This window comes from Electrophorus electricus, chromosome 7 (assembly GCF_013358815.1).
Source record: "Electrophorus electricus isolate fEleEle1 chromosome 7, fEleEle1.pri, whole genome shotgun sequence".
NCBI lineage: Eukaryota > Metazoa > Chordata > Actinopteri > Gymnotiformes > Gymnotidae > Electrophorus > Electrophorus electricus.
This window is the reverse complement of record NC_049541.1, coordinates 4,912,939-4,927,606: the sequence shown is the minus strand read 5'-3', so window position 1 is coordinate 4,927,606 and position 14,668 is coordinate 4,912,939. Positions and strand designations below refer to the sequence as shown.

Below are 14,668 nucleotides of genomic sequence, written 5' to 3'. Positions count from 1 at the left end.
AGCTATTCATAATATTAGCTACCTAGCAGTTAGCGATATCCCAGTTACCTAGTGCACAGTAAGCTAATGTCACTGTACCATGTCACAAAGTCACAAGAGGCCACAATTCTGGACAGCCAACTGTCATTTGGCACTCATACTGTTAACTTATTTTGGTCATTCAGGTCCCTCCACTACAACCTCAGGGGGATTTGAATTTTAAAGCACTCATGTGCTTGTTCAGTCTATTATTATCTTGAGATTGAAAAACTGGAACTCTCCTGGCATGCCTTTCCCTCTGTGCCATCAGACACCTGCAACTCCAACTCATCCAGATTCAGGAGCAGCTTCATAACTCGTTTTCAACCTTCCAAGGTTCTCCAGTGTTACCCCCCCTTGCATGTTCCCTCCACTGGCTCCCTGTAATGCCTTACTTCAGATTTAAAACACGTAAATTTGTCAACAAAGCCAAAACTGGAGCAGCTCCCACATACTTACAGTACTTATCAACACTACTCTGCACCACACTGCCTTCAAGCCTCTAGCATGTAGATATATTCTTGACAGAGTACAAAGCAAATCTGTAAATTGTTCTGGACACAGGTGTCTGACAAATGATATAAATGTAAATAAGATTGCAAACCAACCCCCCCCCCCCCCCCCCCCCCCCACATCTTATTGTACAAGCCTTCCTGATGTATTTTTTACATTCATTATACCTTGGCTGTTGGGTTGTTTTGTTTTTGTTTTTTGCAAACTTGCTAAGACATAGGAGAGCATCCATATATATTTCAGACATAGCATAGTCTAGGAGTGCCAGGTTTCTTTCTTGGAATCTACTGCCCTGAGGAAATGAGTTGCAACATATCTCTAATTGCTACAGAAGGCCTTTGGTAATGGATCAGATGTGTTAAATCAGGGATGGATTGTATCTCTGTGGGGTAGTATATTTCTAGGGCTGGAGTTCCTGGCCTAGTGGATGAGTCTCCAAAAGTTATTATCTGCTGTTTTAGGCTAATACCATAAGTAAATTGCAAATAAAACAAACAATTCCTTGGTGGGCAGAAATGGGGAAATGTGGTATTAAATGGCCTTTCAGTTAATTTATTCATAAATTAACATTATAAACTTTATTTTAAACTTTTTATGTAATGTCTCTTATAATTTTGCATATATATATATATATATATATATATATATATATATATATATATATATATATATATATATGAAAAATTAAAATATATAAGCTATGTAATCTTCATATAGCCTTTATTCTTTATTACTGGTTTTGCAAGTTGGTTGCTTTTGCAAGTTGGTCTGTGATGGAGACCATCATCTCCCTGAAGACAAGGGTAGTCACCTCTCCTTCAGGAGAGGCTAATGTGATGAAGATAATGGGACAATTTGAGCCTGGCTGTGGTTGCTGCATTCAGCCTTCACTACAACGTCACACTGAAAAAAAGTTGTTGTTGTTGTTATTATTGTTGTTGTTATTATTAAATCTATGATGTTAAATTGAATATTCTCTGTAATTAAGCAGTCTTTCATTTCTCTGTACTGTTATAAAGAGATCCAATTATTTCCAGATTTGCAGAATTGTGGACATAACGTTTCCCAGAATAAAACCCCAGGGCCAAAGGGCTGTTTAATTCTGCCTTTCATTTTGGCCGTAAGAGGGGTAATGCACAATTTTTGTGAACTTACAGAGAGTCCACTTGGGATGTAGGCTTCAGTGGAATTATCCAAATATGAATGTGAAGACATAAGTATGTGTTGCATATGTGATGATTGGTGTGTTTAATTAAACCTGTTTTTTTATTTTATTGCAATCTTTAATAACAATACAGCCCTGGCTAAGACAGTGTAACGGAACTATTAAGATAGACTGCATGTTTCTAATCTGTCCTGGAGGACAAGAGCCTGAACGACTGGATCATGTTTGTGGCTGTTATCAAACACATAACATAACCAAGACAAGCACTGATGGCTGTGTACATCTTGTTTCCAGTAAAATATCACATTTAGAAATGTAGAGCTCTACCACAAACTTTATTTCTAATAGAACTTAACTCTACCTTCACTGAAACAAGAAAAAGGATGAACAAGAAAAAAAAACAAGGATGGTTGATGCTGTTTGTGTGTGTGTGTGTGTGTGAGAGAGAGAGAGAGAGAGAGAGAGAGAGAGAGAGAGAGAGAGAGAGAGAGAGAGAGAGAGTATTTATTTAATTTCTTTACATATTTGTAATGTGATTTGAAAGGTCTGAGCTAAATAGCACTATTTATACGCTTGCAAGCTATGTGGCCTCGCAGATTCGACGTCGACCACGGCTCCGCACTCCGCTCTCATCTAACTTCTTGTCACTTTCTGCCTGCTTTGCTCTAAAGTTTCCATTTTCCGAATACCATGTTGCCCTCTGCTGGCTGATGTGAGGCACATTGACATTGACACAGAACTATCCTGCAGTAAACAGTCCTACTTCAAAATGTATAATAAGTTACGTATAGGTTTACCCCTTGCTTTTTTCTGAAAATTGGTTGCTAAATTACAGGCTGAAAAACAACTTTTCCGAAAGCTGGAATTAACCTCATAAGCCGATGTGCATGAAGCTACAAAGTCTGGTTTTTCCGCGTAGTATGATCATGTTTGACTATCCTGCTCGCTATTGGTTTGCTCCACATAAGTTATAAGGCGCAGAAGACATAGGCAACGATGTGCCACGCCTTCGGAGGTTTATCATAAGATGCATCACTTAGTTAAACGGTCGTACTGAAATCCGGTTTTATCAATTTTAATTTCTCATTCTTTGCCCAATGCATTTTAGAATTATTGCTTTGCGTCAGAGCTTTGTAAATTCATACAATACCCCCCTTAAACCTAAAAAGGCCTTGTACAATCGCTGCATCCATTGCTAAATCAACAGCGAGGATGCATCCGATTCTCAGAGACTGCCGGGGCTGGGATGCGGAGAGTAAGAAAAACTATGAAGAACTGTTTAAAAAACTCGACACCAATAAAGACGGGAAAGTTAACGTGGCGGAGCTTCGAGCAGGTCTCATAGCCATGGGTATATCCCTCCGTACCGGAGAAGCCCAGGTAGCTCATTTAGTCGTGTATTTTGTTTCAGCCGGTTATCTGGTGAGCTGGACCAGTGAAAATAGCAAGCACGATGACCGCTATCGGTCTAATTTTATGGAGCGCCGTGGTCGAATTTAAGTATAATCTATTTTGTTCATTTCTAGAGAAATCGTAGGCTTGCATGAAACGACTAGCTAGCAAACATTTATTGGCATCCATGCTATGACTAACGTTATATCACGCAGTAGCTACGAGTGTATGTAACCCAGGTGTAGTTCTGTTGTTTCCTGTAAGAACCTGACTGCTGGCGCCTTGTTTACTCTACAACTATCCGCGGATTTTTTTTGCGATGTGTCCCTTAAATGTTTGCATTGCTTAATTGACAGAGAATAGTGGCTACTGGAGACAAAAACAGAGACGGCGCCCTGGACTTGATCGAGTTCGCTCGGTACCTTAAAGAGCACGAAAAGAAACTGTGGCTCACCTTTAAAAGCCTGGACAAGAACGAGGACGGTAGGAACCGTCGCAGCGCCCAGGCTTTCTGTTGTGCTAAACCTCCCAGAACCGCTTATTCTGGGTGTTAATAATATAGGGCAGTACCATTTGAAGGACAACTAAAGCGGCCAAAAAGCATAAAAGAAGTAGCGTTAAAGTATTTATTACAATTCGACACAATGTAGACTACTATAATACCAGCGGAAGCGATAAAATAGCGCTATGGTAACGCTTTGATCGTGGCTTGGTCCCATCACTTCGTCAGTGTAGCAAGGTTATCCTGCCAGTCCGACTGCATAAGGCCCCGCGTCTTTTAATTTTCCTGAAGGGTGTGAGGCTGTGGTGTGTCTCCCTTTCTGCTGTTAGGCCGCCTAGATGCCTCGGAGATTAAACAGTCCCTGGCTGAACTGGGAATGGACATATCAACAGACGCAGCACAGAAGATTCTGCAGAGGTTGGGTCTCTCAACACTGTTCAGATATTTATTTGTGTACAGATTTGTAATACATATAGGAGAGCCGTGGTTGTGTTTTGTTTTGTTTTTTTGACTCACCTTGATACTGATGCAGTCTGTTTTGAACTCTAGTGTTCACTTTAAATGCAGATTTAAAAAAAATGATCTATAGTATTTTCTAGTGTAAAAATGATGTATATACTTTATACTTTACAAAAAGTCCACTGAAGTCACCTGTGGTCACGGCTGGGTAATAATTAAATGCATGTAGCTAACACGGACAAATAAAGGATATCAAAAAATGTAACTATAATCAGATTACTGGTACATTTTAAAATGTGATGATTACAAGCAGGATTCCAATACAACTTACCAAGATTCACTTGCACTTACTCCTTTGTTTTGATCAAGTGAGTACAGTCTCATCATGTGGACACTTCCCATCACGCTTATCACACTGCAGCAGAACCTAATGTAGCCTGTGTTTCTGTAAAGGTGTGAAATATGCGCTGTGCCTTGTGTGCTTACGTTTTGGCTCTTCTCCTTCATTCCCTTTTACTTCAGTTTATGACTGGAAAAAAGACAATTTGTGAGCTCTTCCTGGTATCACTCGTGCCTTTCTTTGCTTTCGTTAGCACACATGATGCAGTATGATTGCTAATAGCTTTTTGATCAGGAACATGGAGTGTCGTGTGGACACCAGATTAGTTTGTCATCAAAACAGGGATTTCAGCATTTTTTGTGAATATTGTATTTTTCATATGACTTTATACATGTTAAGTTAAAGTAATCTTGTTTGCATGAATTTTCTTTTGTATTTAGTTGATGATAAATTGCAGAAGATTGTACAGATGTAAAAATAACCAGTCATTGACGCCGATTTAAAAAAAAATTTCATGTTATGTCCGCAGTCATTTTACATACATTCTAACAAAGCGCCACTGGTTCAGTACAAAGAAGAGTTTACCAGTTTGACAGGAGTTTAGGGACTGAGCATTCTGTAGCAACATGCCTTCTCAGGATCGCTGCGCTGCTATGGATTGGATATGTTGAACATATCCAACTTTTACACATCTCCTGAGTTGTTCATGTGTGCACAGAGAAAATACAAGGCTTGTGGGAGCTTTTTGGTGGCCATACTGGCTATTTCTTACTGAACCAGTGTGGAGGACCGGTGTTGTGAAATTCTTCAGCAGTTAATAGGTTAAAACAATACAATTAATCAGATGATGTTACTTTAATATTGTAATCCTTTGGATTATGTTACAGATACATTTTTAATATGTAATCAGTCAACTGTGATGGAATACAATTTTAAAGTAACCCTCTCAACTTTGTGTGTAATATGCTTAGCATATATTCTGTCTTTCTGGTACTGGGAAACTTCAACACATTCATTTGCAATGACTAAATATATTTGTGTATCTAGTGTATCCAAGGAAAATCATTTGCAAGACTTGTAAATACTGACTATTCTAGTCTGGAAACAAATAAAGCGCAAACCTCTGTAAGAATCTGACTTTACATTTATTGGTAAAGTGTTCTCTAGTAACTGAATACCTGTATATTTGCCTAATTTCATAACCACATTCTAGACATGTGTGTGCACAATTAATATCATGGGGTATGCACATGGTTAGGAAGGTTATTTTATAAAATATTTTATTACAGATTACTGATTACCTATTACACCATCTGTAACCTAATCCAAAGAATTAGAATCTTAATGTTATCTGATTGATTCATTTCTTGTATTTTTTAAAATTATTTTTAACCCATGAAATGCCAAACACTGGTGCTCTACCATGCCAGTCAGTATGTCCACAAACGAGCTCCTACACGCTCCTGTATTTTCCCTGTGCATACTGAATAACAACTCAAGAGATGTGTAATTAAGTTGCCCATATAAACACGTCCCTTCCCTAGGAGTCCAGCACTGCTGAGAAGACTCTTTGCTGCAGACTGGTAAATCCCTGTGTTTATAGCAAACAAATCTCATGTCCCCACGAAATCCCATGTTCCTGATCTAAAAGCTATTAGACCTCACACTACACCATGTGTGTTAATGAAAGCAAAGAACGCACCAGAAAGAGCTCACAAATCGATAAAGTAAAGTCACAAACTGAAGTAAAAGAGATAAAATGTAAGAACACACAGCAGGGCACATATTTCACATTCGGTGCTGTTGCAGCATGACAGCAAAGCATCATGGAAAACATACTTGATTGGAGCCATAAAAAGGGAATGGGGTGTAACAGAAGATGGGGAAAAAAGGAATAAATGAAACTTGTTAAGTTGTACTGGATTCCTGCTCGTAATCACTATATTTTAAATGTACCAGTAATCTAATGACTGCCATTTTTTTTGTAACTAATAAAATGCATTTACAAAATGCTTGATGTTGGTATGTTGAATGTGTTACATGTATTGTGTTGCAAATCAACTCTGGGTATGCATGGTAGCATTTTGCTTCCAGATTCCAGGACAGTTTGTATTTTTTGCACTGAGAATATGAAAATGCACAAGTATACATTTTAACATCTTGCCAAGTAATTGCAATGAGCAAGTGTGATAAATATGCTGACTTTGCAACTGTGTCATTCAGAGTGTTGTTACCAACTGCTAATGTTTTGTAGTTTCATGTGCTCCCTGCTGTAACATGCTTAATTCAGTAATATTTACATTTGGCATGCACTCATGCTCAGCATGACTAATATAAATGCAATGTGGTCTACTCAGAAACCATTTATTCTTTACTGTTGGTACATATGCTTAAGTAAACAGCTACCAATATAGTTTTTCTGAGTTTTAGTTTAGGAAAATGCTAAAATAAACATTGTAAAGTGGTTGACTTTACAGGGTTGGATGTGAGGATCCATGTCTAGTCTCTCTGTCCAGTAATAGATGCTTAAGGATATGACATATCTGTATTCTCTGTATTCATCATTTGAATGTGTTCTGCAGCATTGACAATGATGGCATCATGACTGTTGACTGGAACGAGTGGAGGGATCACTTCCTGTTTAACCCTGCTACTGATCTGGAAGAAATCATCCGATACTGGAAGCACTCCTCGGTCAGTTACTGTTCCAGTGTACACTGTAAGCTTCTAAACTGTTAAGAGTGTTAAGTTACGATCACACAACAGGTAAAAGTGGCCCAAATCCGTTTTTCTGACCAAATATTTTGTTGGTTTGGTTTGCTGGGCTGTTAAGTGTCCCAAATCAGAACTGAAAGTGTCAGATTTAAATGTGGGATTTTTTTTCCTGTTCATGCTGCCACACAGTTAACATATGTGTCAGAAATGATGAAAAAGCTCTGGGCCACTTTTAGCTGCTATGTGAACATACCCTTATAATAAATGTAAAGGAAAAGTGCAATTTTTATTCAGGTTATGGCTTCTAAAACTTTTAAATGGATTCGACAAAGACGTTCTGTAGTTTCAAGTTAATCATCTTTACCTAAAGGTTCCTGGAGTGGATGCACGTGCCTTTCCTGCACTGCTTCTACTGCTGGTAACATGATTCGAAGCAGGTGCTTCGAGCAGCAGAAATACTCCACTCAGCTCTGCTGCTCTGTTGTGTTCAGAGAGCATGTGCAGTCTCCCACCCTTCACTTACTGCGTGCTAACAAAGGTGCTGTGAATAGTACTTTAACCAACAATAATTCGTTAGCTTTTTGTGTTATCCGTGGCTCTGTTTTTATTATAGGCACAGCATCTTGTGAAGTGTGGGAATGCTTTTTTAAAAATACGAAAAGGCGTAATAAAGTCAATCAGTTAATGCTTTGTTTTTCTTCATTAGAAGAACATAGAAAGGGGCACAAGTTTACTGGCCCCAGGTTTACTGACAGCTTCTTTTAGCTTTTAGGATTTGATTTATGTACTGTGATGGGATCTTTATGCCCTGTTTACTTTAAATCTTACAACTAGAAAATGTTTCACATTTTGAGCACGTCAGGACTTCTTTTACATTTCCTTGTGACTCTTAAAAAGTCTTCCTATTAGCATTGTAATTTATGCCTCTCCAAGTTAGCAGCTGGACATTGGTGACAATCTTGCCATTCCTGATGAGTTCACGGTTGAGGAGAAGACCTCTGGGGGTTGGTGGAAACAGCTGGTTGCCGGGGCGACAGCAGGGGCAGTTTCTCGAACAGGCACCGCCCCTCTGGACAGAATAAAAGTTTTTATGCAGGTACGCACTGTGAAATGTCCAGTGTTAAATTGTCTCTATTGCAGTTTAAATTAATTGTTGTTATGCATTTTTAATGTATATTCACATCATTACAGTTGCTGTATATAGTATATCCTTACCAGTTTTACAGCCTCAGGGTGTTCATTGTTAGGCTTCATTGCTTGTTTTCTTATTCATTTCCATGATAAATATATATATAGTAGAGGGCACAGTGTATTACCATGAATCTTGTCTTTGTATCATGAGTTTGAAATGGGAAGTTTATCCTTGTTCATTGTGTTGCAGGTACATTCTTCGAGGTCAAACCCAATCAGTCTAGTCGGAGGCTTCAAACAGATGCTGAAGGAAGGAGGAGTGATGTCTCTGTGGAGGGGCAACGGACTCAACGTGCTCAAAATTGCCCCGGAGACCGCTATCAAATTCATGGCTTATGAACAGGTCAGGATGTCCCAGAACCCCCTGCTCCAGCATTCCCCACACACTGCATTGGACTGCATCAGATACATTATAAAGGCCCGTAGAATACAACTCAAGTGTGTTTTAAGCACAGTGCAGGAACTTCAACTGGGGAAATACTAATGTTTTGATATTATTATGTAATGATAATGATATGAATAATAATGTAATTATATATTATAAGTGGCCCTAATCGTAAACTAATACATTTCAAGAGTCCCAGAATAATTGTTTTTTTTAATTTAAGCAACCTCGGTCTATAGTTTTGCTTCAAGAATCGCCCCACATCCCAAAAGCACCACAAGCACTTAACTAATAGCAAGTATCTAAAGTGGTTCTTACTGTCCTTTCAGTGAAACTCACCTTGCGCTAAATAGCTTCAGCTGCCATTCTAATTACCTTGACCGCTTGCGAATAATGCTTTGGTCTTGTTTCCTGCCAGTATAAGAAGCGTTTTTCGTCAGAGGGGGATAAAGTAGAGACAGCACAGAGATTCATGGCTGGCTCTTTAGCCGGAGCCACTGCACAAACCGCCATCTACCCCATGGAGGTGAGGGCACCACACATCTCGTTTACAAATGTTCATTGATCCAGTGCACATTCTCCACTTCCAGGGATTAATCCCTGCGGATTTAATGACTTGGATGAGTGCATAGGTGTTTTATTTCTTGTTTCCAGGCCATTAGGGCTGATCACTTTTATTGAACTGTAGCGAACTTTAACTTTAAATGATTGTAACAATCCCTGGGAGGACTGTGAACAACCCCGGCCAGTTCTCACTGTATGCATAAATGATTCTCTCTCTGTACCCCCAGGTTTTGAAGACCAGGTTGACTCTGAGAAGCACTGGCCAGTATTCAGGAATGGGGGACTGTGCCCGTTCAATTTTGAAAAGGGAAGGCATGAGAGCTTTCTATAAAGGCTATGTACCCAACATGCTAGGCATCATCCCTTACGCCGGCATCGATCTCGCCGTCTATGAGGTGCGTGTGCAGGAACGGCCCCACACGGTATGGTACCGCTGTAGCTCACCTGGTAGTGCAGGTTGAGCAAGGTGCTAGCAGCACTGGTGTTTTGGGTTCAATCCCCAGAGAGCACACACTGTGTGATACATGCTGCTTAATATATGGAAGCTGCTCTGGATAAGAGTATCTGCCAAATATCAAAAGATGTAAATATGAGCTATGTGCACAGGAACAGCAACACACAGTGCCTGTGTTGTTTTAAGCCTATTATCTCAGGATTAGAAGTGACTTGCCATTTCATCTAGTCCCTTGGTAACTGATTCCGGAACATCGCTGTGTTCTGTACTTGGACTGCTGACTAAGCAGTTTCAGTGCAGGAGCGCGCCGTTGCAATAGAGTGTCATGGAAGCCTGCAAGAATTCCCATCCCAGCACAGTAACGTGAGACTGATGAACAGTAAAAAGGAAGAGTGGGCATTTAAACATTATCGAGCCACAGCACTTAACAGGCTTAGTTAAAAAAATGATCACAAGTTACTAATTAATTATCGTTTCCAGCAAGAATAAAGCTGGCTGCTTCTGGAATATTAATATTAATATTCACAATATTAATATAATATTGAGTTTGAGAAAGGCATTATATATAATTTAGCATTAAAAAGTCTATTTTTGTATTGCAACATTTTTGTATTGTATTATGCCTAAACTTATCACAGTTCTTCAGAAAATGTTAGATACAGATACAGACTCGAATAGACCAATAGCTTCTGCATAACCTAAAAGATAATGCTATTCTAATCTAAGGGATTCTTGTCTAATATGAGACGTAAAGCTCACCAGACACAGTGAAAAATGAACGGTACACTTCTCTTTTATCATTTACCGTTCATAAATAGTTTTTTCAGAGCACACCTTCATTTATTGCAAGTCCACTTCTTCCTCTTTCTCTGCCCCAGAGTCTGAAGAATGCCTGGCTGTCCCAGTACGCCCGTGACACGGCCAACCCTGGCGTCCTGGTCCTGCTGTGCTGCGGGACTGTCTCCAGCACATGCGGGCAGCTGGCCAGCTATCCCCTGGCCTTGGTGCGCACGCGCATGCAGGCGCAAGGTGGGCCCCGTGGCCGTCTCACGGAGCCTCACCGCCCAGGCAGCTACTTCTGAATGCTCCATGTAGGAGGAATCCGTCACCGGGGGGGGGGGGGGGGGTGTCAGCGTATGTGTGTTTTGTGTGTGCATCTGTGCGTGTTTGTGGGTGTTTGTGTGTGCGTGTGTGAGTAGAAGAGCTGGAGAGAACACAAAGGCATGTGGCCTTTCGGAGGCATTTCGAGACATGGTTATTGGCAGTAAGGCAGAGGTTGCAGGCGAATAAGGTCACCAAATGCTGGAGGGTTGGGTTTGTCCACATACACACAGATCCTTGTCCCAGACTGTTGCACTGTGAATGGCAAACACTGAAAATACATTTTGGTCAAGGGCAAGAGTATGGAAAAATGAAGAGTCAGTGTCTAAAAAGGTTAAATGTGAACTGTTTGCGACTTTTTGAGAACATGGAAGGATTTTCCATAACTGGTGTGTTCTTGCCTCTCCGTGTTTTTTAACGTTCGTCATTCAGCAGCCCTGCACGCCTCGGAGCATGTGTCCGTGCGCTCGGTGCTCCGAAGCATCGTGGCGAAGGAGGGTTTCCTGGGCCTGTACCGGGGCATCCTCCCGAACTCCATGAAGGTCATCCCAGCAGTGAGCATCAGCTACGTCGTGTACGAGCACACGAAGGTGTGGCTGGGCATCTAGAAGTGATCGACGCTCCGAACACACACGAAGGGAATACGGGAAGCCCGTCAAAGTAGACAGCAGAGATCATCACTGTTCCAAGAGGACTCATCAATACAGGCCACAGTAGATGTACTGTCATCATTTTCAAAGAAATATTGCTATTTAGCATGCTGTTTCAGACCTGTTCGCTGTTGTAAGGCTTAGTGTGTCCAAAGCAACCAATGAATTAGAGTGCTGAATTCAGCTTTTAAAACGCATGCAGGTGCATCTGGGCTGACATCGAAGATGAAGGAAACAGGCAGCTGTGTTCAGCCATGGGGCAAACTTTAGCAGATTTACACTCAAAGGTTTGTCAGATATTTTTACTGTGACCAGTGTTTTGCATATTTAAATTTTTTGCCATAGAAATAGCAATAGCATATGCTGAAACCTGCTGGATTATGCCTTAGGGCCTTAAGTTTTGTGAACTTGATATATTTAGTTTTTATATATTTTTTGAAATTATTTATTTATAATACACTGCCCCAGATCCCCAGAACGGTGGAGGTAACCAGGCAGAAAATGAGAATGAGATTCACTTCCAGATATCAGCACCGCACTACTGCCCCCTTGAGCACAGTGCTGGAATGGCTAGTAGAGCTAAAATGCCAGGGCCAGTGGATGAAGGCTACCGGTTAGTCTGTGTGCTCCAAGGAGACAATCTATGTAATGGGCAACTGTAGGCAAAAAACCAACTCAGTGGTTAAAACGTTTTATCTTGTAATAAAGTAATCTTGTCCTAATGTTCAAGATTTCTGAAAAAGACAAACATCCAAACATCCACATTCATATGGACTCAAGAAATGAAAGTGTGAAAGTAACATGAGCGCAGGAATGTCGTTCTGTTCCATACTGTTATAGAATGTCCTAAGACCGCTGGTGACAGTGTGTTTGCTTCGTACTATATGTAGAAGCTACAAGTTCTTAAGTAAACGTGCACCTCAAAAAGCTCGCTAGCTAAAACTCATCCAAGGGTCCTAGTTGGCATGGTTTAACTAATTGGCTTTGGGTACTATGAGAATGTCATTAAACATTCTGTCATGGAATGTCATGGAAACAGAGCTGCCTTGTTTCTTAGAACACAGAGCAAGGTTGTTTTTGTCTGCATTCTTTGTCATGGTGTCGGGGAATGTGAGTGTGTGTGTTACATGTGCCACCAATCCGATACCATGTATCAGAGTCGGCTCGATATGAAACTATGCACAGTTCATGCACAGAGTTTAACTGTAAGGTTTTCTTCATGTTAACAATCAAATCTATTATATTCCAATGCAGATATTCATGCACTAGGTCACGTGTGATGATTCACATTGCTGTCATGTAGTTTTGATAACCAAGTGTTGGGGAACAAGTTATCTGCCTTCTTGCGAGAACATTTAAATGAGACAAAATAGCATCTTAGCTCTGTATACCACCACAGGTCCGCAACCAACACTGATTTATTTATTAATCCTTTTTTTATGTTTCCAGTTTCCAGACTCTTAAGAAAGTTCAGGGTTAGGGAACTGAGAACAAGCACCAGAAAAGTAATAGAAACAGAGCGGACAAAAATGACCAAACAAGTAAAGCATTCTCCTCTAAATTAATCTAAGTTAATTACTCTGTGGCTTTAGTATTCAAATCGCATTAAAAAAAAAAAAAGCAGAAAACTGCCAGGTTCACCGTTAGCCTGCTGAGGTTTAAGGTGGACTGGAAAAATGAATAAGAAGGTGGATAATAAACTAATTTAAGATAGGTCTGCACTATATGGGCAGCTGTATTGGGGCACCTACACACAACACCTACAGAAGCTTTTATCACGTCCCATTCTAAGTCCTTAGGCATTCATACAGAGTTGGTCCTTTTGGAGTTATAAGAGAGTCCACTCTTCTGGGAAGGCTTTCTACAAGATTTTGGAGTGTCTTTTTGAATGTTTTGCCCAATCATCCAGAAGAGTATTTGTGGGGACACTGATGTTGGATGAGGGGGCCTGGCTCACAATCTCTGTTCTAGTTCATCCCAGAGGTGTTCAATGGAGTTGGCTCTGTCAGGGATCTGTGTGGGCCAAGCACAGTTCTTCTTCACACCAAACATATCTTTATGGACCTTGCTTTGTGCACTGCGGCTCAGTCAGGCTGGAACAGAAAAGAGCCTTCCCCACAGTGTTCCCACAAAGTTGGAAGCATACAATTGTTCAAAATGTCTTTGGAATGCTGAAGCATTACAGTTTCCCTTCACCGACTAGACTCATCCACCAGACTGCCAGATAGAGAAGTTTGGTTCATCACTCCACAGAACACATTTCCACTGCTCCAGAGGCCAGTGGTGGCATGCTTTATACCACTGGATTTGATGATTGGCATTGTGCTTGGTTATGTAAGGCTTGCATGCAGCTGCTAGGCCATGGAAACTTATGCCATGATGCTCCCAGTGCAGTTTTTGTGCTGATGTTAATGACAGTGTAGGTTTGGAACTCAGTTCAGAGCCAGCAGAGTGTTGGTGAAATTTACTCACTTCCTGGCTAAGTTGCTGTGGTTCCTAAACTTTTCCACTTTTCAGTAATACCACTGACAGTTGATCATGGAATATCTAGGAGGGATGAAATTTCACAGACTGACTTGTTGAAATGGTGGCATCCTATTACAGTACCCAACTCTTTAGAAAAACCCATTACTTCACAGTTTGTAAAGGCAGACTGCATGTCTTGTTGTGTGATTTTAAGTTGATGTGGAATTATAGTTTTATCTGTAATGAGGAAAAAAATGCAGATGAACTATAGTGGACATTTTAGGAGTTAGTGAGTGAGGCAAACGTTCGGAGCAGAGGATGACCAAGGCAATAAATATTACCTCACTAAGAGAGATGCTGTGTGGCATTAGGAAAAAAAATGCTTTAGTCTTGTAAACAGTTTTTCTGTTTTTTATAGTCTTGTTTATATTTATCTGTTATATCTAGTCTGTAGAAATATGACCTATGTAATACACCTGCACATAAAATATTCCCCAGCAATCTAAGATTCACCTAAACAACTGAACCACAGCTCCACAGTTTTTTTATTAAATATAATCAGATCAGTGTCCATGTCAGGCAACATTCTAATGCAAGATATCTATATCGGATCAGTATTGATCCGATATCAATACCTGTATTGTGCCTGTTTCTTGCTTGTGTTTTTATTTATAATCTACTGCACTGGATAGAAGTAGATGACAAAGCACTTTTGTAAATTGCTCTGGACAAGAGCATCTCTTAAATGCTGAA

General features: G+C 40.3%; 1 protein-coding gene across 2 annotated transcripts; it reads left to right on the top strand.

Moving 5' to 3' along the window:
- Positions 1 to 2,724: 2,724 nt before the first annotated feature.
- Positions 2,725 to 14,639, top strand: LOC113586719 (calcium-binding mitochondrial carrier protein SCaMC-1-like). Of its 2 annotated transcripts, none has more exons than XM_027025063.2 (10): positions 2,725 to 3,076; positions 3,445 to 3,571; positions 3,920 to 4,007; positions 6,972 to 7,083; positions 8,042 to 8,200; positions 8,486 to 8,638; positions 9,099 to 9,206; positions 9,472 to 9,639; positions 10,577 to 10,727; positions 11,235 to 14,639. In XM_027025063.2, exons 1-10 carry the CDS (start codon positions 2,909 to 2,911, stop codon positions 11,405 to 11,407), a joined length of 1,407 nt encoding a protein of 468 aa, XP_026880864.2. In that variant the 5' UTR covers positions 2,725 to 2,908; the 3' UTR covers positions 11,408 to 14,639. The 2 variants fall into 2 exon arrangements, with proteins under 2 accessions (XP_026880864.2, XP_026880862.2); XM_027025061.2 differs by having other exon boundaries at positions 11,232 to 14,639.
- Positions 14,640 to 14,668: the final 29 nt, after the last annotated feature.

What these genes read in the sequence shown, in the direction of transcription:
- LOC113586719 (XM_027025061.2), top strand. Translation starts at nt 2,909, where the DNA reads ATGCATCCGATTCTCAGAGACTGCCGGGGCTGGGATGCGGAGAGTAAG. An exon ending in TCCGTACCGGAGAAGCCCAG is followed by an intron (nt 3,077 to 3,444) that starts GTAGCTCATTTA and finishes CTTAATTGACAG; the next exon opens with AGAATAGTGGCTACTGGAGA. An exon ending in CACGCGCATGCAGGCGCAAG is followed by an intron (nt 10,728 to 11,231) that starts GTGGGCCCCGTG and finishes TTCGTCATTCAG; the next exon opens with CAGCCCTGCACGCCTCGGAG.